The following is a 16432-nucleotide window of genomic DNA, read 5'->3' as shown; positions in this document are numbered from 1 at the left end:
TTTTTTTTTTTTTCCCCTTTTTTTTTTTTTTTCCCCTTTTTTTTTTTTTTTCCCCTTTTTTTTTTTTTTTCCTCTTTTTTTTTTTTTTTTTTTAACAATCAAATTTGCAGAAAACTGGCTGGGGCTGGCAGGCACTGGGCGGGGGGAGGTCCATTGAAAAATCCCCCAAATTCACGCAGAGGTTTCGGGTCATGGTTGCTGAGGTGGGGGATGAGGTCAGGGTTTGTAGAGATTTCCCAACTCACCCAAGAACTGTTTGGCCAAACGGCTGGGGAAGAGGTCAAAATGGGTCCCCCAGTACTATAGATGAGTGGAGAAGTCATTGTTCCCCCCATCCCTCAAGTTCTTCCGAGATGTAGAGATAGAAGGCTGCGATTTCTAATTGCCTACAATCTTCTCTTAAAAATATAAAACACGTGCAGTTGGCTTTGGTACAAAAAAAGAAAACAACAACAACAAAGAAACATTCTGGTCCCTGTGAGTTTTTCCCCTCACCCCCCAAGCCCCCTTTACGGCCACCTCAACCTGTATTCCATCAACTCTAGGAAGCCAGGTTATCTCCCTGGGGTTTCCATAGAAGACAGAGAGATGGGAGAACAGCAGTAAGAGGTTGAGGGGAAGGGGAGAGGGACATGGCCCTGACCACAGCCCTTCCTGAAGGGGCAGTAGGGTCTTATGGCTGCAGCCTCTCCTCAAAGATGGGTGTTGCTCAGGAGGGGTGTCAGGGCTAGAACCCAGCAGCTGCATGGTTAAGCCTGAATAAACCCCAGTAGTGTTGAAGGACAAGGCCCCCTGATCCCTATGGCTTGGTTCCCATGTCCCTGGTCCTCTAAATCTCCCCTCTCCCTCCATAACTAATAAACAATAAATAAATAAATTTTCCTAAAGTAGAGGGAAAAAGGCATGAAAAATTGGCATCTGCAGTGTAGCTTCTGGATGCCACCAGGGGGCACTGTGGCCTAATACCCCCAGCTTCCTAAATGGCGCCCCCCGCCCCCGTGTCCAAGGATCCCAAGAGCTGGCAAGGACAATCAGCAGTTCTTTCAAATGTTCCCTCGTCATTGGCAGATTGGAGTCCCCAGGTTTGCCTCCCTCAGTAATGTTCTTCAGGGGGACATGGGGTGGGGGGAGGGGCCCCCTTAGCTCTCTGAAGCTACAGGCTCCCCGTCACGGCTCTCAGTCTCTTCCGGGATGTCCTGCATTCGGGTGAAGTCTGAAGGAGGACGGGGCAAAGTTAGTGAGTGAACAGATGCTCCCGTGATCTACTGAACCGCTACACTGATGCCTCCCCGTCTGTGGGCTGAGGAGCTCAGAAAGCTGTGAGGGAGGGCAGAGGTCTGTAATCCTTGGGTGAGGGGAAAACCTCTGTCAACAAAGTAAGGTATCCACACCTAGGTACTTGTTAAGTATATGGAGACACAATTTGATTAATAAAATACAAAATATGTTAAGATTAGTATTACATGAAGTCACAGTAGCTTTGGGTTATTTTGTATTTCCTGAACCAACTATAAGAACTTGGAGGTCTTTGAAATTTTTTTTACTTTGGAAATCTATTTCTGCTTGAAAAGGTTGGGAATCATGGACTTACTGGAGCAGAGACCCCTACATTCTTTGCTTCCTAGAGTCCAACTTCCTGTCTACCAGGAGGCAAAACAGGAAGCGCTCTGTGCCCCTCCCAAGAGTTACTGTAGACCTCAGTGGTTGGTTAGGGACCATCCTAAATGTTCCCGTGCTTTAGGATGCAGGCTCCTTTTGGAAACCACAGCCCAAGGGTCTGTACCCAGGTTACATCCCATTTCCATTCCATGTCTCCACCAGGATCTCACCTCGTGGACTATGGGGCGGAGACAGACGGCTGCTACCTTCCTCCTCGCTGCCGGTGTCGGGGTCACTGCTATCTTGCAGCCGATCGTCGGGGCTGCCCAGCTCCTGCCTCTCTCGATCCTCAAAGGGTCGATGGACGGAGCGAATAGTCACAGGCAAATCTAGGCGGTCGTGGCCTCGGCTGGGCTGTGGACGGCAGGCCAGAAAAGCAGGAGGCCACGGAATGAGCAGTGTGAAGACTCAACTCTCAGCACCTCTACCACTGACTGATTTCTTTCCGCACCCATTGCAACTGTTCAGTCCTCCCATCAGTATCCTATATCCTTCAAGTCTGATGCCTGATGTCATTTGGTCTCAAATCTCCAATTCCTTTCTGGTTCTCTCATGGACCCTGATGTCCACCCTGATGTCAGTTCACTACTTCAAGCTTCCTTACCTGTGGGGGGGTGAAACTCAAGTACAGGGCATCGCCTGCAGGGAGGCTACGCCGCCTCGGATCCAGAGGCCGCCGGGCCCAGGGGGCCTCAGCCGGGAGTGGTTCCGTGTGGCCCAAGGCGGCCAGCTGCCTGCGAGCCTCTTCGGCCTCCCGCTCCAGCAGGGCGCGGGCCTGCTCGCTCTCTCGGAGCCGGGCTTCCAGGCTGCCAGCCTCTGTCGCCCGCTCTTCGCCGAGGCGTCGGCAGCGCCGTAGCTCCTCTTGCAGCAGCGTGTGTTGCCGCTGCAGCAATGCCAGTTCCGTAGCCTGCTTTTCAGGAGCCACAGGGGCAGCCCCGGCTCTGCCAGCCTCCCCATCCCGGGAGTTGGCTCGGGTCAGCTTCTCCCGCCGCTCGGGGCCCTCAGGGAACCGGGCTTCCATCAAAGTGTCCTGCTGGGCCACAGCCGCCTGCGGGTGGAATGGAAACAGAGGGGTGTATCAGGACCCCGTTTCTTCTACCCCTCACCCTCACTCCCCAGGGCCCAGGTCATGATTCCTGGAGAGCTCGAACCGGGAAGGCTTAGAAAGGCCTGTTAGGATGATTCTGTCCCGCCTAAATGGGTAGCTCGGGTCTGGCTCCTCCCCTTCCCACTCTAGCCCTTGCCCCACTGACCTGTAGGCCATGTAGAAGTCCATAGAGATTGACCAATCGCTGCAACGCTTCCTGAGGACAGAGGAGAGGGTAGGAATAGAGTCCAAGCTTCAGGATGGGAGAACTGCCCAGAAGTTGAATAAGTGTGGGCATGGGACAATAAGACTGCAGGTACTTTGAGGTGTACACGCCCCCTCCCAACTCCAAACTGGGCTCTAATTTCTCAGATGAGAGTACCCCTCCTTCAGTCTCCTATATCATCACATTCCCATCTCACCTCCTGGGGAGATCTCAGCTGATTTCCATTTCGATCCTGCAGAAACGGGCAAGGATGGGGAATCAGGAGACACACAAGTCCCTGGTGCCTGTCCCTAATAGCTCTGAGTCAAGGATCTATAGGGCAGCTGTCCCTTTCCCTCCCTCTAGCCAAGTCCTGACACCTCCTGAAACTCACCTTCTGGCTGGAGTCTGAGTCAGCTCTGCAGAGCTCAATGGAGCCATTGAAGGTTCTGGCCTCACCATCTGTTGAGAAGGGGAAAAGGATGGGCCGAACCACTTCCCCAGCACCCCAATACTACTTGGTCCCTGGTACCACCCCATTCTCTTTAAACCCTCCCACGTGCTACCTTGGTCCCCTGCCCTGGCACTCACTGGCAGTGACTCCTGGACTTGTGTTACCACCGCTGTCCGGTTCCATGGATAGGGTTGGTTCCCGGGGTGTCAAGAGCAGCTCCACTCCAGGCCCCACCAGCAGGTCTTTCAGGCCCTCCACTGCGGGGAAAGAAGAGGTGAGGACAGGAGCAACAGAGAATCCTGCGGGGGATGGGAGGGGATGCCATTCACTCAGTACACAGAACATGCGGGCATCTAGGGGAATGCCCCCTGCACATGTAGTGGGGTCTCACTGCCACCACCACATACAAGGCAAAGGTCATTAAAGGTCCCAAGGGGCAGCACAAGTACGTGCAGGATGAGAGGTGTCAAACAGCAGCAAGGACCATCTTCCCCCACAAACAACAGGCACTCAGGGGAGTTATGGCCTATGGGGCTGACGTCCCCCTTGTCTGTGTGTGTCCAGGTCTAGCCACGGGTCCATATCTTGTGATGGTGAGTGGATGAGTCTGGACTCTTCCCTAGGAGCCCCCTCACCCTCACGGATGGCATCCTGCAGCAGCCGCTCGCCACGAGGGGACTCGAGGGACTCAGAGCGGAAAAGCCCCCTGGGCAGGGTGGGCAGCGGCATCCCGCTGCCGCCATCCTCTTCCACTTGGAAGTGGGTCATCTCAGCAAACAGCCCAACCTTCTCCTGCAGCAGCTCCACCAGTGCCCGGTCTTTCTGCTGCAGCTCCACTGTGGATGAGAAACAGGTGAGCACCCGGAAGAGCCAGTAGTGTAGGGGCAGCTCCAGGGGTCAGGGGCCAGGCCTGGGCAGAGTGGCAGGACTTAATTTTGGTTTTTTGGCATATATGAAAAAGAAAGTAACTTTTTTTGGGGAAAAGTAACACATGTACTTTTGTTTTAAAAACAAAAGTAAAACAATGTGTGGCAGGGACTGCAGGCTGTCCACCAGTTTCCATTCTCCCCACCTTCCTTTAATAAGAGAAGGTGTGCAAGTTTCATCTGGGCACACGGCTGCCCAGTTACACTCGACTTCCCAGCCTGGCTTGCAGCTGGGCATTGCCACGTGACTAAATTCTGGCCAACAGATGTGACAGTCTTCCAGATCTGCCCTTAAAAAAAATCGGTATAAACTCTCCTTGTTCTTTACCCCCTCCTTGCTAGCTGGGATGCAGATGTGATAGCAGGAGCTGGAGTAGTGATGGAGACACAGACATAGAGGACATAGAGATGGGGAATCTTCACGTTGAAGAGGGCAGAACTGCACAACTACCCTGCACTTCCCACTTCTAGACTGTTATGTGGAGAGAAATAATCTACCTCATGTAACCGACTGATTTTTGTTACTCTTTTTGTATAGCAGTTAGATCATACCCCAACTAATATAAGGCCTTATAGTAAAAAAGTAAGTTACGATCTTAACTCTGTTATTCCTAGTTTCCCTGCCCAGAGGAAGCCACAGTAATAGTATCTTATCTTCCTAGAGATATTGCACACACATATACAAAATACGTATGACATATATCTATCCCCAATATTTTCACGTCAGTGGTAGCATATACTTTACAGTGTTTTAAACCTTGTTCTTTTCGCTTAACAATATATTTTGGTTATGGATCTACATCAGCCCTCAGAGAGCCATCTCACTTTTTAGACAGCATTCCACTGTGTGGATACCTCATAAATTATTTAAACAAACTCTGTGGGTGGACTTACTCTTGATACGCCGCAGGTAAGCCTCATCCTCTGTCTCAATCAGGGGGAAGTCCTCCCTGGATGGGCATCTGGAGAGATAACAGGTTGGGTGGGGTTTGGGGAAGGAAGTCAGGTTACACACCAGGAATCTGCCTACCCTCCTTCCCAAATGTGCTCTATTTCTCCCTGGTAAGCCCCGTCAGCTCCACGCCCTGGCTTCATCCACTCTTGACCCTCTCCTTTTCCTGGCACTGATCATCTGCATCTACTGGTCTGTACCTCTCCAAAGGTCACCTGGAGAGGTAGCATAGTGCAGAGGGACAGCTACAGTTTTTGGCATCAAGCACCCTGGGCTCAAATCCTGGCTCCACAATTTACCAGGTGGTAACCTCTTTATTTCCTCATGTGAGAAATGGGGATAATATCTTCCTCACAGGTTTTCCGTGAGGATTAAATGAAATAATGTACCACTGCTTTGAACATGGCAGAAGCTCAATGAATCAATTATAATGAATAATATTATTTTCGCAACTACAAATATTAATATTATTAAGAAAAAGGGCACTATAGATCTATTGTCAATGGGACAGGTACTTTGCCTTGTTTTCCTAGAATTGGTAATTTCATACTTTGCACGCATTTCTGAAAAATTTGTTCAAAGTCTTAACTGCAGAAGTTAAAAAAAAAAGGTTTACATAATATAAAGTAGAGAAAAATCCTTTCTCTAAAAGCTAAAAAAAAAATCATAGGACTTCCCTAGTGGCACAGTGGTTAAGAATTCGCCTGCCAGTGCAGGGGACATGGGTTTGAGCCCTGGTCTGGGAAGATCCCACATGCCGCAGAGCAACTAAATCTGTGCGTCACAACTAATGAGCCTGCGCTCTAGAGCCCACGAGCCACAACTACTGAGCCCGTGCGCTGCAACTACTGAAGCCCGCGTGCCTAGAGCCTGAGCTCCGCAACAAGAGAAGCCACTGCGATGAGAAGCCTGTGCACCGCAACGAAGAGCAGCCCCTGCTCGCTGCAACTAGAGAAAGCCTGCACACAGCAACAAAGACCCAAACCAGCCAAAAATAAATAAATAAATAAAATATTAAATTACTAAAAAAAAAAAAAAATCATAAACATCTTAACTGAATTTATTCTTCAGGCATAATCTTTGAGAATCCATTTTCAACATTTAATATGCACTTTACTTTTTTTCATCACAACAGACACACAGTTGACTGCCTCAAATCTAATGTGTGTCCAACAGAAGCCAAAGATCTGCTGCTTTAGCACATGAAATGATTTCCTTCTTGCCTCTGTTGTATGGAGTTTGAGTTTTGCTCCTCTTACCACTAGTATCAATGCTTTCATTACCCTCTTTTTCATTTATTTTTAGAAAATAAAGGTAAAGACAGTACAATCCAAATAATGGCCCACTGCCTACAGACTAAGATGTTAATGGAGGTGAAATTGTACTGCTGGCTGGCAGGTATGCCAGAATGTGACAGCTTAAAGTATTCCTTTGGCTTGTCAGCTCTTGCTGCATTTGGAAGGTGGTTGCGGTCGTCATCATATAAAGTGCGACTTTACAGGACAGTAGAACATAGATGACATTTCCTGCCTTGGGCCATCTTGTCTCTCCCCTGGCCTCTGCCTCTACCTCTGAAGCCTGGGTTCCATTCCCTGGGAGTGCTGTGGCCTGGGGCCTGAAACTGCAGGTACTGTGAGGCCATACACACACTCACACTCGCACGCTCTGCTGAATGACGCGGATCCAGGTGCTCCGGTCATCCCGGGATGCCGTGTGGACCTCATACATCTCAGGGGGTGCCGCGCTGATCAGAAACATCCCTTTCTCCTGGTTGGCGATGTCCCGCACGATTAGATTCTGCAGTGACACCACCGAGGGCTTGTCCTGCCAGTCAGGGGAAAGGAAGAATTAAAGCTGGGAATCCTGACCCCTGGATATCTGAGTCTTCAGTCCTTCTGGAATACCCAAAGGATTGAAGAGTCAGCCGAGAATACAAGTTAAGAACCCAGGCTCTGGTGCCAATCAGACAGGACTTAGAAACGTCTGTGACCCTTGACAATTTAATTAACTTTAAGCTTTACTTTCCTCGTCTACAAAAAGAGGATAATAAAGGGCCTTCCTGACAGGTGTAAAAGTGCCTGCATACAGTAACAATTTGTCTTGGCTGTTCTTATTTCTCCTTATTATATTACAGTAATGGCTACAATAACAGCTGTTTGACCCTGGAGGATTCCAGGGTTCTTCCAGGCTGGGGTAAGAAAGCAAGAAGGGCCTCAACACTTGTCTGTGCTGAGGAAGAAGAAGGTAGAAGGTCTCACCAGGGCAGGAAAGATGTACTTCTGGTCCTTCTCCTGGAGAAATACCAGCACATCTGTCATCAGCAGCATGAGCACATCTGGCAGGAGGATAAAGGCAGGACAGTCAGCATTAGAGAGTGTCTGAGCAGCTGTTTTTCTTTCTCAAGGACCAGGTCTACCACATTAGGTTAGAGCTCCTGTTTCCCCTCTTCCTGACCTCTCTCCCTCTGGTTGCTTTCTCCACTTTTGCAGACCACCTCTCCCATTCTTATAGCTCAGAAATGGGGGGTAAATGCATGTGCCATCAGATAAATCAGCTTCTTGGGCTAGAGGTGCCCATAAGCGATCACCCAATGCCTTTGGAGAAAACCCTCTTTATCCAATGAATGTGGGTTTCTTAACCTAGGGTCTACAGACCCCCTAGGATGTCTACTGTTGGGCTTCAGAGGCTCTGCAAATCCTCTGAAGTTGCATAAGCAACTTTACATATTAATATATCACACGTGTATTTTTCTGTGTGAAAGGGTCCAGAATTTTTGTGAGGGTAAAAGGATTCCCAGAGCCTTTCAGTTCCATGTTGAACAACTGACTAACATAAGACCTTTTTGGATATTTGGTCTAAGCTCCCCCCGACCCCAGCATATTGCCACTTCTCATTTTGTGCTCCACAGGGAGGAGAACAGTTGGGTTCCTTAGCCATCTCTCCCACCACTGAACAATCCCAATCTCCTTCAACCCCAGCAGGCCCTGCTTTCATTTTCCTTCTCTGCCCCACCTTCCAGGCTCTCAGATCCTAAGAGGTCCTGTGCTTTAAGACTTAAGGGGAAATAAAGGTCAAGCCCAAGAAAGTTGGATGTCACAGTCGAGAAGACACACACTTACCCTTTGCCCTTGGAGATCTTTCTAAGTTGTGGGCACAGAGAAGGGGAGGGCTTTCAGAAATAAAGCTCTCCACCCTTGCTATTTTTAACCCCCCCATGCTTTATATTCTTAGCTTCGGCGTGGGAGGGATGGGAAGGAGAGAAAGGGATGAAGGAAAGTGGCTGGTGAAGCCTGCAATACTCAAGCTTATGAAGTGGGGATTTCATGACACAGGACAGAAGTGCAGGCAGGCTCTAGCCTCAGGTAGCACAGTATACTTCTGCCCCTCATTCCTCACCCCCATAGCCAACGTCTACAACTCTCTTGTCTTGATTTAGGTAGGAAAGCATTGGCCAGTGCAGTCTGGGAAGAGAGCCTGGGAAAGAGTGCCCCAGCCCAACATGCCCCACCCCCTTTTCTCTTCTCCACTCAGCCCGCCCTTCGCTGGGCTCCACCCCCTCCCGTGGGCCTTCCCTAGCTGTGTTCCCAAAGCTCCTGCCCATTCCCCAGCCCTGGTGGCTGGGATTCCAGCTGGTAGAACCAACTACGCTGATCTTGTCCTCTGATCCTGGAATTTCTCTGTTTTCTTCATCAAAACCAGTAGCTTTCTGGGCATGCGAGAACCAAAGAAATGAATAAATATTGACAAGGAAGTCCTTGTATCGCCCGTGAAATCCAGAATTCAGACTTTTGTCGCAACAGAGACCACATATTTTCCTCCCACTGGGTCTCACCCTGGGTATAGGGCTGAATTAAAAGAGGTCCTAAGGGCTGGGATGCTTCTCCTTCTTTATATCTGACCACAGACTCTTGCCTGGCCTGCCAAGCTGACCACTGACCTTTGAAGCGCCCAGTAGCTGTCTTCCAGAGCAGGCAACCATCGTGGATGAGCTTGCGCCGCAGAAGCTCCTCTCGGCCAAAAGGGCCCTTGCCAGGCACCGGGGCCTGGGCCCGAGGGTCCATACGGTTGTAGATCTCCTGCAGGCGGGCCCCTTTCTCCAGCTCGTGCACATCCTGGTCTACGTTGGACAGCAGCTCCTTCACCAGCCCCAGTGCCGTCGTCAGGTCCTGGCGCTCCTCCTCGATCCCTGACCGGGGGTCAGCATGAGGGAGGGATGGCTCAGCCAATCTTCAAGCCAGCCCCAATTCCCACCAATCTCGATTCCCACCTTTAGAGGCTGCCCAGCATTGCACATCTGACCCTATCCCTCCCCTGGGTTATCCCGAGCCATTTCTCACCCCAGATAGCCCTCTCCCACCTTCCCCCCTCCCAGGCTCTTCCTCTCACCATGGGAATGCTGCAGGATCCGGTTGATGAGCACCGGGTACTTGGTGATGCGCTGAGTCACCAGTAGGATGCACTCCTGTACACCATGCCGCTTCAGCACGGCCGAGCGGGTCACTTTCTACAAGAGCAAAGGAGGGCTCAGGGCCAGAGTGGGGCCCGAGGGAAGGGCAACAGAAAGAACGCTGGAGCGTTCTTGGAGCCTAAGCCCTGGTGCCGGCCCTAACTTGGTCATTTACCTCACACCGGTCGGCATAGGTGACCCAGTCTGGAAAACGGGGACGAGAAGGTCACAGGTTTATTGTGAGGACCAAAGTAGCAAAAGCACTTGCTCTACTGCTATGAGGGGCTGCTGATGGGATCCACAAGCGGATGTGTCCACAAGGGTTGGGCCACTAGAGGAGGCTGAGTGTGGGTCCTGGAGAGGTTTGCTCACCCGGATGAACTGCTGGAAGCGTTTGTCTCGGGCATATAGCTCCTTATAGAGCTTTAAGGCCTTGGTGTGGCGGCTACAGAACTCTGAGTAGGTCTTCCGCATCTGCTCTGCGCTGGGACCTGAGAACTAGAAGTTGGGGGAGCAGGGCTGGGTCAGCATTTCCCTCAAAGCCACATCTCATCCCCAACACCCTCGGGCCTCCCACCAAATAGGCAGGCTTCCTGCCTCTCCAGCCCTCTCTGGCTCCACCCCCTAGAGTTTGATGAAATGATGAGAAATGTCCACTCTAGTCACACCTCCTCCCATGACTGCTGCCCATGGGTCCTGCCTTTTCTCACCTGGCTGATGAGCAGGTCACCCAAGCGATGGATGACGAAGTTCCGGGTGCTGCCAGGGCACAGGGCCTGGCGTCGGCGTTCTAACAGCTGGCTGAGGAAGCGTGTATGGATGTCACTGAGTTCGTCCACGCAGGGGAACAGGCCCTGGACCACTCCTGGCTCCAGCTGTAGCTCTTCCAGCATTCCCGTGCGGAAGAGGCGGGTCATGATCTTCAGGGTCCGCACATGGTGTAGCTCTGTCTGGATCAGCTCTGCGGGGACAATGGGACACCTGGCCTCTACCCTGGCTTGGCCACAATTGGTGGGGCCTAGGCTGGGGACCTCAGGGCTCATTTGAGGTTTTCAAGATCCCTTCCAGGTTAACATTCTGCATTAGTACGATCTTAGATCATTTTCTAATCATTTTTTAATCTTTATGCCGTGCCATCTTAAGCTATGAGCTGTTTTAAGGTCAAGAACCATGTGCCCCCTACATGTCTAGGTTTCCCACAGTTCCCAGTACAGTGTTGGAACCGGCAGAGAGGAAAGACTAAGAATTGACTGGAAGGAAGGGATAAAGAAGGGCCTTGGAGGTCAACAGCCCAACAGGTGGGGGCCTAGTGGCTACTTGTGGGGATGCCAGGCAGGGTCTTGAAGGCCAATAGGATAAGAGGGAAGGGTCTTGAGAGGTAGGGACTGGCAGAGGAAGGACACAAAAAAACAGGACTGGTGACAAAAGAGAAATCTGGGGTGGTCTTCTTGGCTCACCATAAATGACATCCTGCTGCTTCATCACCTCCTTTTTATGCTGCTGCAAAAAGTTGCTATCCACAGCAAGGCTCCAGGAATCAGCTGCAAAGTCCTTCTCATCCATCTCAAAGTCACTCATCAACTCATTGTAGATCACCTCTGCACCTGGAAGTGAGTGGGGGAAACAACTCGGACCCCAATTCTCTTCCCTGGGTCCTGGGCCCTTCTCTAGATCCCTTCCCGCCTTGCCGTTCCCAGGACTGCTCCCACCTGCCCCTCATGCCCTGGTCTCCCTGAGGTCCGGGCACAGTCACCTTCGTCGATGAGGGACTCCACTGACAGGGTCCGGTTCCGCATGTTGAGGGAGTCTGTGGACTGGGAGAGGATCCGGCGCAGCCCCAGGGGAGACTCATCATTGAAGTGTCTGAGGGGAGTGGAGCCTGGATGCATCACCCAACTCCGGCAAGAGTTCCCTTCCCGGGTGGGGACCCAAGGTGGGATCCCAGAGGCAGTCACCCCAAGTTCTCCTTACCTGTCTGTCTATAATTCTGAACTCAGGGATGGGAAAGACCTCTCAGCCCCCCGTCTCCATTGCCATACTCTGCCTGCCTTGGCTCTCCCTTCCCCAAGCAGAGGCTCACCCAGCAATGTTGGTGGTGGAAACACTTTTGGCTAAAGACAAGGAGGAGCGGCCACGGCGGGAGCCAAGCAGGGACTGTCGGAAGCTGTCGGAGGGGTAGATGGCAGAGCTGGGACGCTCCCGAGTGGTGGCTGTCAGAGGAGGGGATACCAAGTAGGCAAGCGTCAAACCTAGTGCCTTCCCAGGATTCAAGCCTCCCAGGCTCCTCCACTAGAAGCGAGGCCTCCTCTCCAGCCCCACCTTTAGCCCTGTTCTTTTTTTTTTTTTTTTTTTAGCCCTGTTCTAGTCAAAGAAAGATGATAACAGTAATTCTACCCGTATGTTTGTGCAATACTTTTTTTTTTTTTTTTGCGGTACACGGGCCTCTCACTGTTGTGGCCTCTCCCGTTGCAGAGCACAGGCTCCGGACGCGCAGGCTCAGCGGCCATGGCTCACGGGCCCAGCCGCTCCGTGGCATGTGGGATCTTCCCGGACCGGGGCATGAACCTGTGTCCCCTGCATCAGCAAGTGGACTTTCAACCACCGTGCCACCAGGGAAGCCCTGTGCAATACTTTTAATGTTTATGAAGAGCTTTTATTGCCTTATCTCTTTACCGCCACAAGACTATGAGCAATCTGCAGCTCAGGACGGTTAAGAGACTTGTCTGGGGTGACTCAGCTAATGGCTGAGCAGAGATTCGGACTCTGGTCTTTTTTTTTTTTTTAACATATTTATTGGAGTATAATTGCTTTAGAATGTTGTGTTAGTTTCTGCCATATAACAGAGTGAATCAGCTATATGTATACATATACAGACTCTGGTCTTTTTGACTAAGCACCACGCTCTTTCTGTTACACCAGATCTGTCTGAATTGGCCCTTAACAACTTCTGCCAACATTCCCAAGTGCGGTGTAAATAACTAATAATAATAATATAAGGTGTGACCAGGCTCAGATGACCAGCCATCCCAAGCCTTCGTCCCCATTTGAATTCTCCTGTCCCGCCCCTAAGCCCAAGAGTCCGGATCTCCCTTATGACCCCACCATCAGCATCCAATTGAAAAGAGGAAGGCGCTGTGCCAGGGAACGACCTCAGGGGGGCAGCACAGCTCATGGGCTGAGAGGCCTGGGGTCCAGGGTCCTATGGGGGCTCCAGCATCCTCACTACTCACTCTTACTGCGAAGTGAAACAGACTGCAAGGCAGTGTTGTTCTTCAGCAGGGCAGCTTTCTGTTGCTGTGAGACAGAGAGCAAGAGAGAGACACCAAGAACAGCTGTCACCCTAGGGTCACCCCCATAGGCCCAGGGCAGGAGCTGGGTGGCTGGCCCCCTAGGGAGAAAGCTGGCATGATGGCTAAGGGCATCAGGGTGGCTGAGCCCAGTGCTGAGGGGATGTGTCTACAGCAACAGGCTGACCCCCTCTTGCAGGGCCTGCGGCCTGGGGTGGAGGGTCTGGGCTGCCCCCTGGTGAGGAGAGGGGCTGAGTAACACAGGGTGAGGAATGAACGGAAAAGGCATGAGGGTACCGCACACTCACTACCCTCTCCCCCAGCCCTCTGCCCTCCCTGCCATCTCACCTTCTGCTTGACCTTGGTACAGTTGGCGAGGGTGTCTTTACAGCGGTTGTGGATAGTCACATTGCAGGCTGGGAGGGTGGGGTAGAGAGGGTGATGGGAGGGCCGGGTGGTACGGGGGGGACACACCCACATGCAGACACCCATCTCCCCATGGCCACACAGCCTGAGACTCTCCCCCTTCCCAGACTCCTTGGCCATCGCCGCACCCCAGTCCCTCTCCTCCCACCTCCCCCCTTCCTTCAAGCAGGAGATGAAGTGAGGGGGTATAGGTGTGGACCACAATTAAGCCATCAGGAGGGGTAGGCAATCCTGACTCAGAGATGACCTGCGAGGTGGACTAGAGGGAAGAAGGGGTTACTGGCTGCCAGAGATGAGCTCAAGAAGCACAAAGGTGGTTGAGAATGACAGATGGCAGAGAGGACGCCCACGGAACAGAAGGTGGCACAGGAGCAGCTGGGGTGGGGGCTAGGGGCAGAGAGGGGGAAATGAACATCCCCTGAGCTTGATCCTAACCACCCCCTGAGGTAGATTCAATGATCCTCATTTTATAGATGAGGATCCTGTCTCCTGGAGAGGTTAAAATCATCTGCCAGAGGTCATACAGCTAGTGGTAGAGCTGGGGTTTAACTCAGGAGTGTCCGTGCACTTCCTGTTGAGCCATACGTATGCCCACAAACTCTGGCTAGGCCTAAGCAGTGCTAAGGCTGATGGATCCAGCGGCAGAGCGGGGGACAGGCCATGCCCTGCCCCTGCCCGCCACGCCTGCCTGCCTTCTGCACTGCTCAGCTATGCTTGCTATGACTCTAGCCTCCCTTCCGGACCGGGGGAGTCTTTTTCCCCAAGTAAGGTAAACCCACAGCTCCCACACTCCATCTGCTTCTCCTTCATCACCCACCCCACCCTGCCATGGGGTAGGAGAGAAGAGGAGAGGAAAGGAAGCGGAGCTAAGCCTAGGCACTGGGATTACTGGCCGTCCCTTTCCCCAACATGCCCTCATAGCTCTTGGCCGTCTCCAGCTTCCCCTCCCCCCTCGTCCAACAACACCGGAAACTCTGCTAACTCCTTCAGACAATACCCAGCACCGTGGTTACTTCCACAAATACAAGGCGAGCAGGGTGTGGCAGAGGAGCAGACAGAAGTGGGGGCTGGAACTGCATCCACCCCCCCTGGAGCTCCCTTCTCCTACCCGCAGCACCCAGTGTCTCTGGATCGAACCTCCGCTATCCACCTGCTCTCAAAATAGCGCTTGCTGCCCGCCTTCCCGGTTCCCCTGGCAACAAGCTTCCAGATTGGGAATTCTGTCAGGTCTCTAGAGGGATCTAGATTGGGGTTCCCTCCTCATCCTCAAAACTCTAAGTTGAACAGTGAGGAAGTAGAGAAGCCTCGCTGGTTCTTTCTGGGGTTCCTTCGCAGCTTCCATAGAGATTTAGAAGCTAAAGCTTTTGTCCCTCTGTTCCGCTGCAGGCCACAACACCTCCGGTCCTGCGTTAATCAGAAGCAGCTCTTTGCCATAAATCTGGGTGTTGGTGGGGAGGGTAGACAGGGCAGGAGCCCTCCATGTAGGCATCTTGGGGAAGGAAGAATTCGTTGCTTGTACTTACTAAATACAGGGCTACCCTTAGATGTGGGTGAAGGTCAGGAATTCTATCTAATCCTTATTCCCCCAACATACACATTGCTGCCATATTCTCTTTCTCACTGTGTATCAGTCAGACTAGAAATCTGAGACAGGGGGGTCCTAATCCCTAATCCTCTGCTTCAAACTGTAGAGATTTAGAGATTTCAGACTCCCCCCAGTCAATAGAAAGGGAAGGGGCAAGGGGATCCTGAAGTCCTGAACACCCAGTTCTGCCCAGGAAGACCGGCAGAACAGCTGCAAGGCCAGCAGCTTCCCACCCAGCTCCCCTATTTCTGCCCCCCCTACCCCGCATACACACAACATTCCTGCTTCTCTTCCAATCAGTTCTCCTGACCCTCAGCAGCTGTTCAGGGAGCTGGGGGATACCCAGCGGACGACAGCTGCAAGGGGAGCCACTCCAGCCTCCCCTCCCCCATACCCCCAGCTAGTCCTGCTTAGGCCATATTCGGACTGCCACTACCCCTAGACATGAGGACAGGGAGAAAGGGATCAAGCATCTGGCCCTGGCATTTGGGCCCTGCGGGGGCTCACAGAGGAGAGTGATCCTTATGGATCCAAGGTAAAAAGAATGGAGAGAAAGATTAGGGTCAGTGGGCGCTGACTCAAGAGTGACATTCAGGGTCCAAACAACTTACTTGGGCAGATGAGGGCCTCCTTGGCTGTGATGCTCTTGTTACAGGCATAGCACATGGTCATGCCCGAAACGGAGATGGTGGTGAAGAGGTGCCCGTTGGTATAGCGGGCGTCCTTGGCTTCCTTCATTTTCTCTTTTTCCCGGGACTGTAGAAGGGGCGAGAGAGACAGGAAGTGAGGCTGGAGGATGCCAGGGTGCCTGAGGAGTCCAGAGACACAGGCCGAGGGCAGAGGCAAGGGAGCAATGCCTGCCTGAAACACACCATTTCCTGAAGCAGAGTTTGCCACGCTGTGTCAGAGGCAGCTGTCCAGGAGTGACCAGGCCAGCCCCGAGGGCTGAGCCCACCCCTGACCTACCTGGCCCCTGCGGCTGGGCTGCCTCCTGTTGCCGCTCATCTCCCCGGCTCTAGACCTCCGCGTCCTCACTCCACCTCCCAGCCCTAGCTCTGCTCGCCCCCAAGCTGCTGTACTCTCTTCTCTGTGCCGGGGGAAGATGCGCAGAGAGGAGGGGAGAGCAGGCGAAGCAGAAGGTGCCAGCTCACCAGCGCTTTCAAATCTATGGGAGTTAGCTCCTCTTATAACCATGACAACCAGTGTTGGAGCCGCTATCTCCGCTATCTCCGTGGCAGTGGCAGTCACAGTGGGGGGCAGGAGATCCCCTTATTAGATTGGCTGAAGGGGGCAGAATGCCTCCACTGCCACCCCCAACCAGAGGTCAGGATCCCAAACTTCTGACTCTTCCATATCTGCTCAGCCAAGGTACACGGGGGCCTCTCTGTGGGAGGCAGCATGTCC

The 16432-nt window shown here is 52.4% G+C and overlaps 1 protein-coding gene across 3 annotated transcripts in view; it reads right to left on the bottom strand.

Annotated features, from left to right (window-relative positions):
* Nucleotides 1–52: 52 nt before the first annotated feature.
* ARHGEF2 (Rho/Rac guanine nucleotide exchange factor 2) overlaps nucleotides 53–16432 on the bottom strand; it is a 50621-nt gene continuing 34241 nt past the window's right edge. For all 3 annotated transcript variants that reach the window (XM_024748314.1, XM_024748315.1, XM_024748316.1), the window contains 21 exons: nucleotides 15640–15784; nucleotides 13366–13433; nucleotides 12961–13024; nucleotides 11811–11940; nucleotides 11484–11593; nucleotides 11188–11334; nucleotides 10441–10691; nucleotides 10103–10228; nucleotides 9670–9787; nucleotides 9221–9469; nucleotides 7542–7618; nucleotides 6938–7107; nucleotides 5226–5293; nucleotides 4041–4241; nucleotides 3543–3662; nucleotides 3346–3413; nucleotides 3169–3204; nucleotides 2913–2963; nucleotides 2264–2707; nucleotides 1830–2013; nucleotides 53–1213 (listed from right to left, as the gene is read on the bottom strand). In XM_024748314.1, coding sequence (XP_024604082.1) covers nucleotides 1140–1213; nucleotides 1830–2013; nucleotides 2264–2707; nucleotides 2913–2963; nucleotides 3169–3204; nucleotides 3346–3413; nucleotides 3543–3662; nucleotides 4041–4241; nucleotides 5226–5293; nucleotides 6938–7107; nucleotides 7542–7618; nucleotides 9221–9469; nucleotides 9670–9787; nucleotides 10103–10228; nucleotides 10441–10691; nucleotides 11188–11334; nucleotides 11484–11593; nucleotides 11811–11940; nucleotides 12961–13024; nucleotides 13366–13433; nucleotides 15640–15784 — 2901 coding nt within the window. In that variant the 3' untranslated portion in view covers nucleotides 53–1139. The remainder of the gene's footprint in view (nucleotides 1214–1829; nucleotides 2014–2263; nucleotides 2708–2912; nucleotides 2964–3168; nucleotides 3205–3345; nucleotides 3414–3542; nucleotides 3663–4040; nucleotides 4242–5225; nucleotides 5294–6937; nucleotides 7108–7541; nucleotides 7619–9220; nucleotides 9470–9669; nucleotides 9788–10102; nucleotides 10229–10440; nucleotides 10692–11187; nucleotides 11335–11483; nucleotides 11594–11810; nucleotides 11941–12960; nucleotides 13025–13365; nucleotides 13434–15639; nucleotides 15785–16432) is intronic.

Source organism: Neophocaena asiaeorientalis, unplaced genomic scaffold (genome assembly GCF_003031525.2).
Source record: "Neophocaena asiaeorientalis asiaeorientalis breed wild unplaced genomic scaffold, Neophocaena_asiaeorientalis_V1.1 scaffold76, whole genome shotgun sequence".
Lineage (NCBI taxonomy): Eukaryota > Metazoa > Chordata > Mammalia > Artiodactyla > Phocoenidae > Neophocaena > Neophocaena asiaeorientalis.
This window is presented reverse-complemented; position numbering and strand designations above follow the sequence as displayed.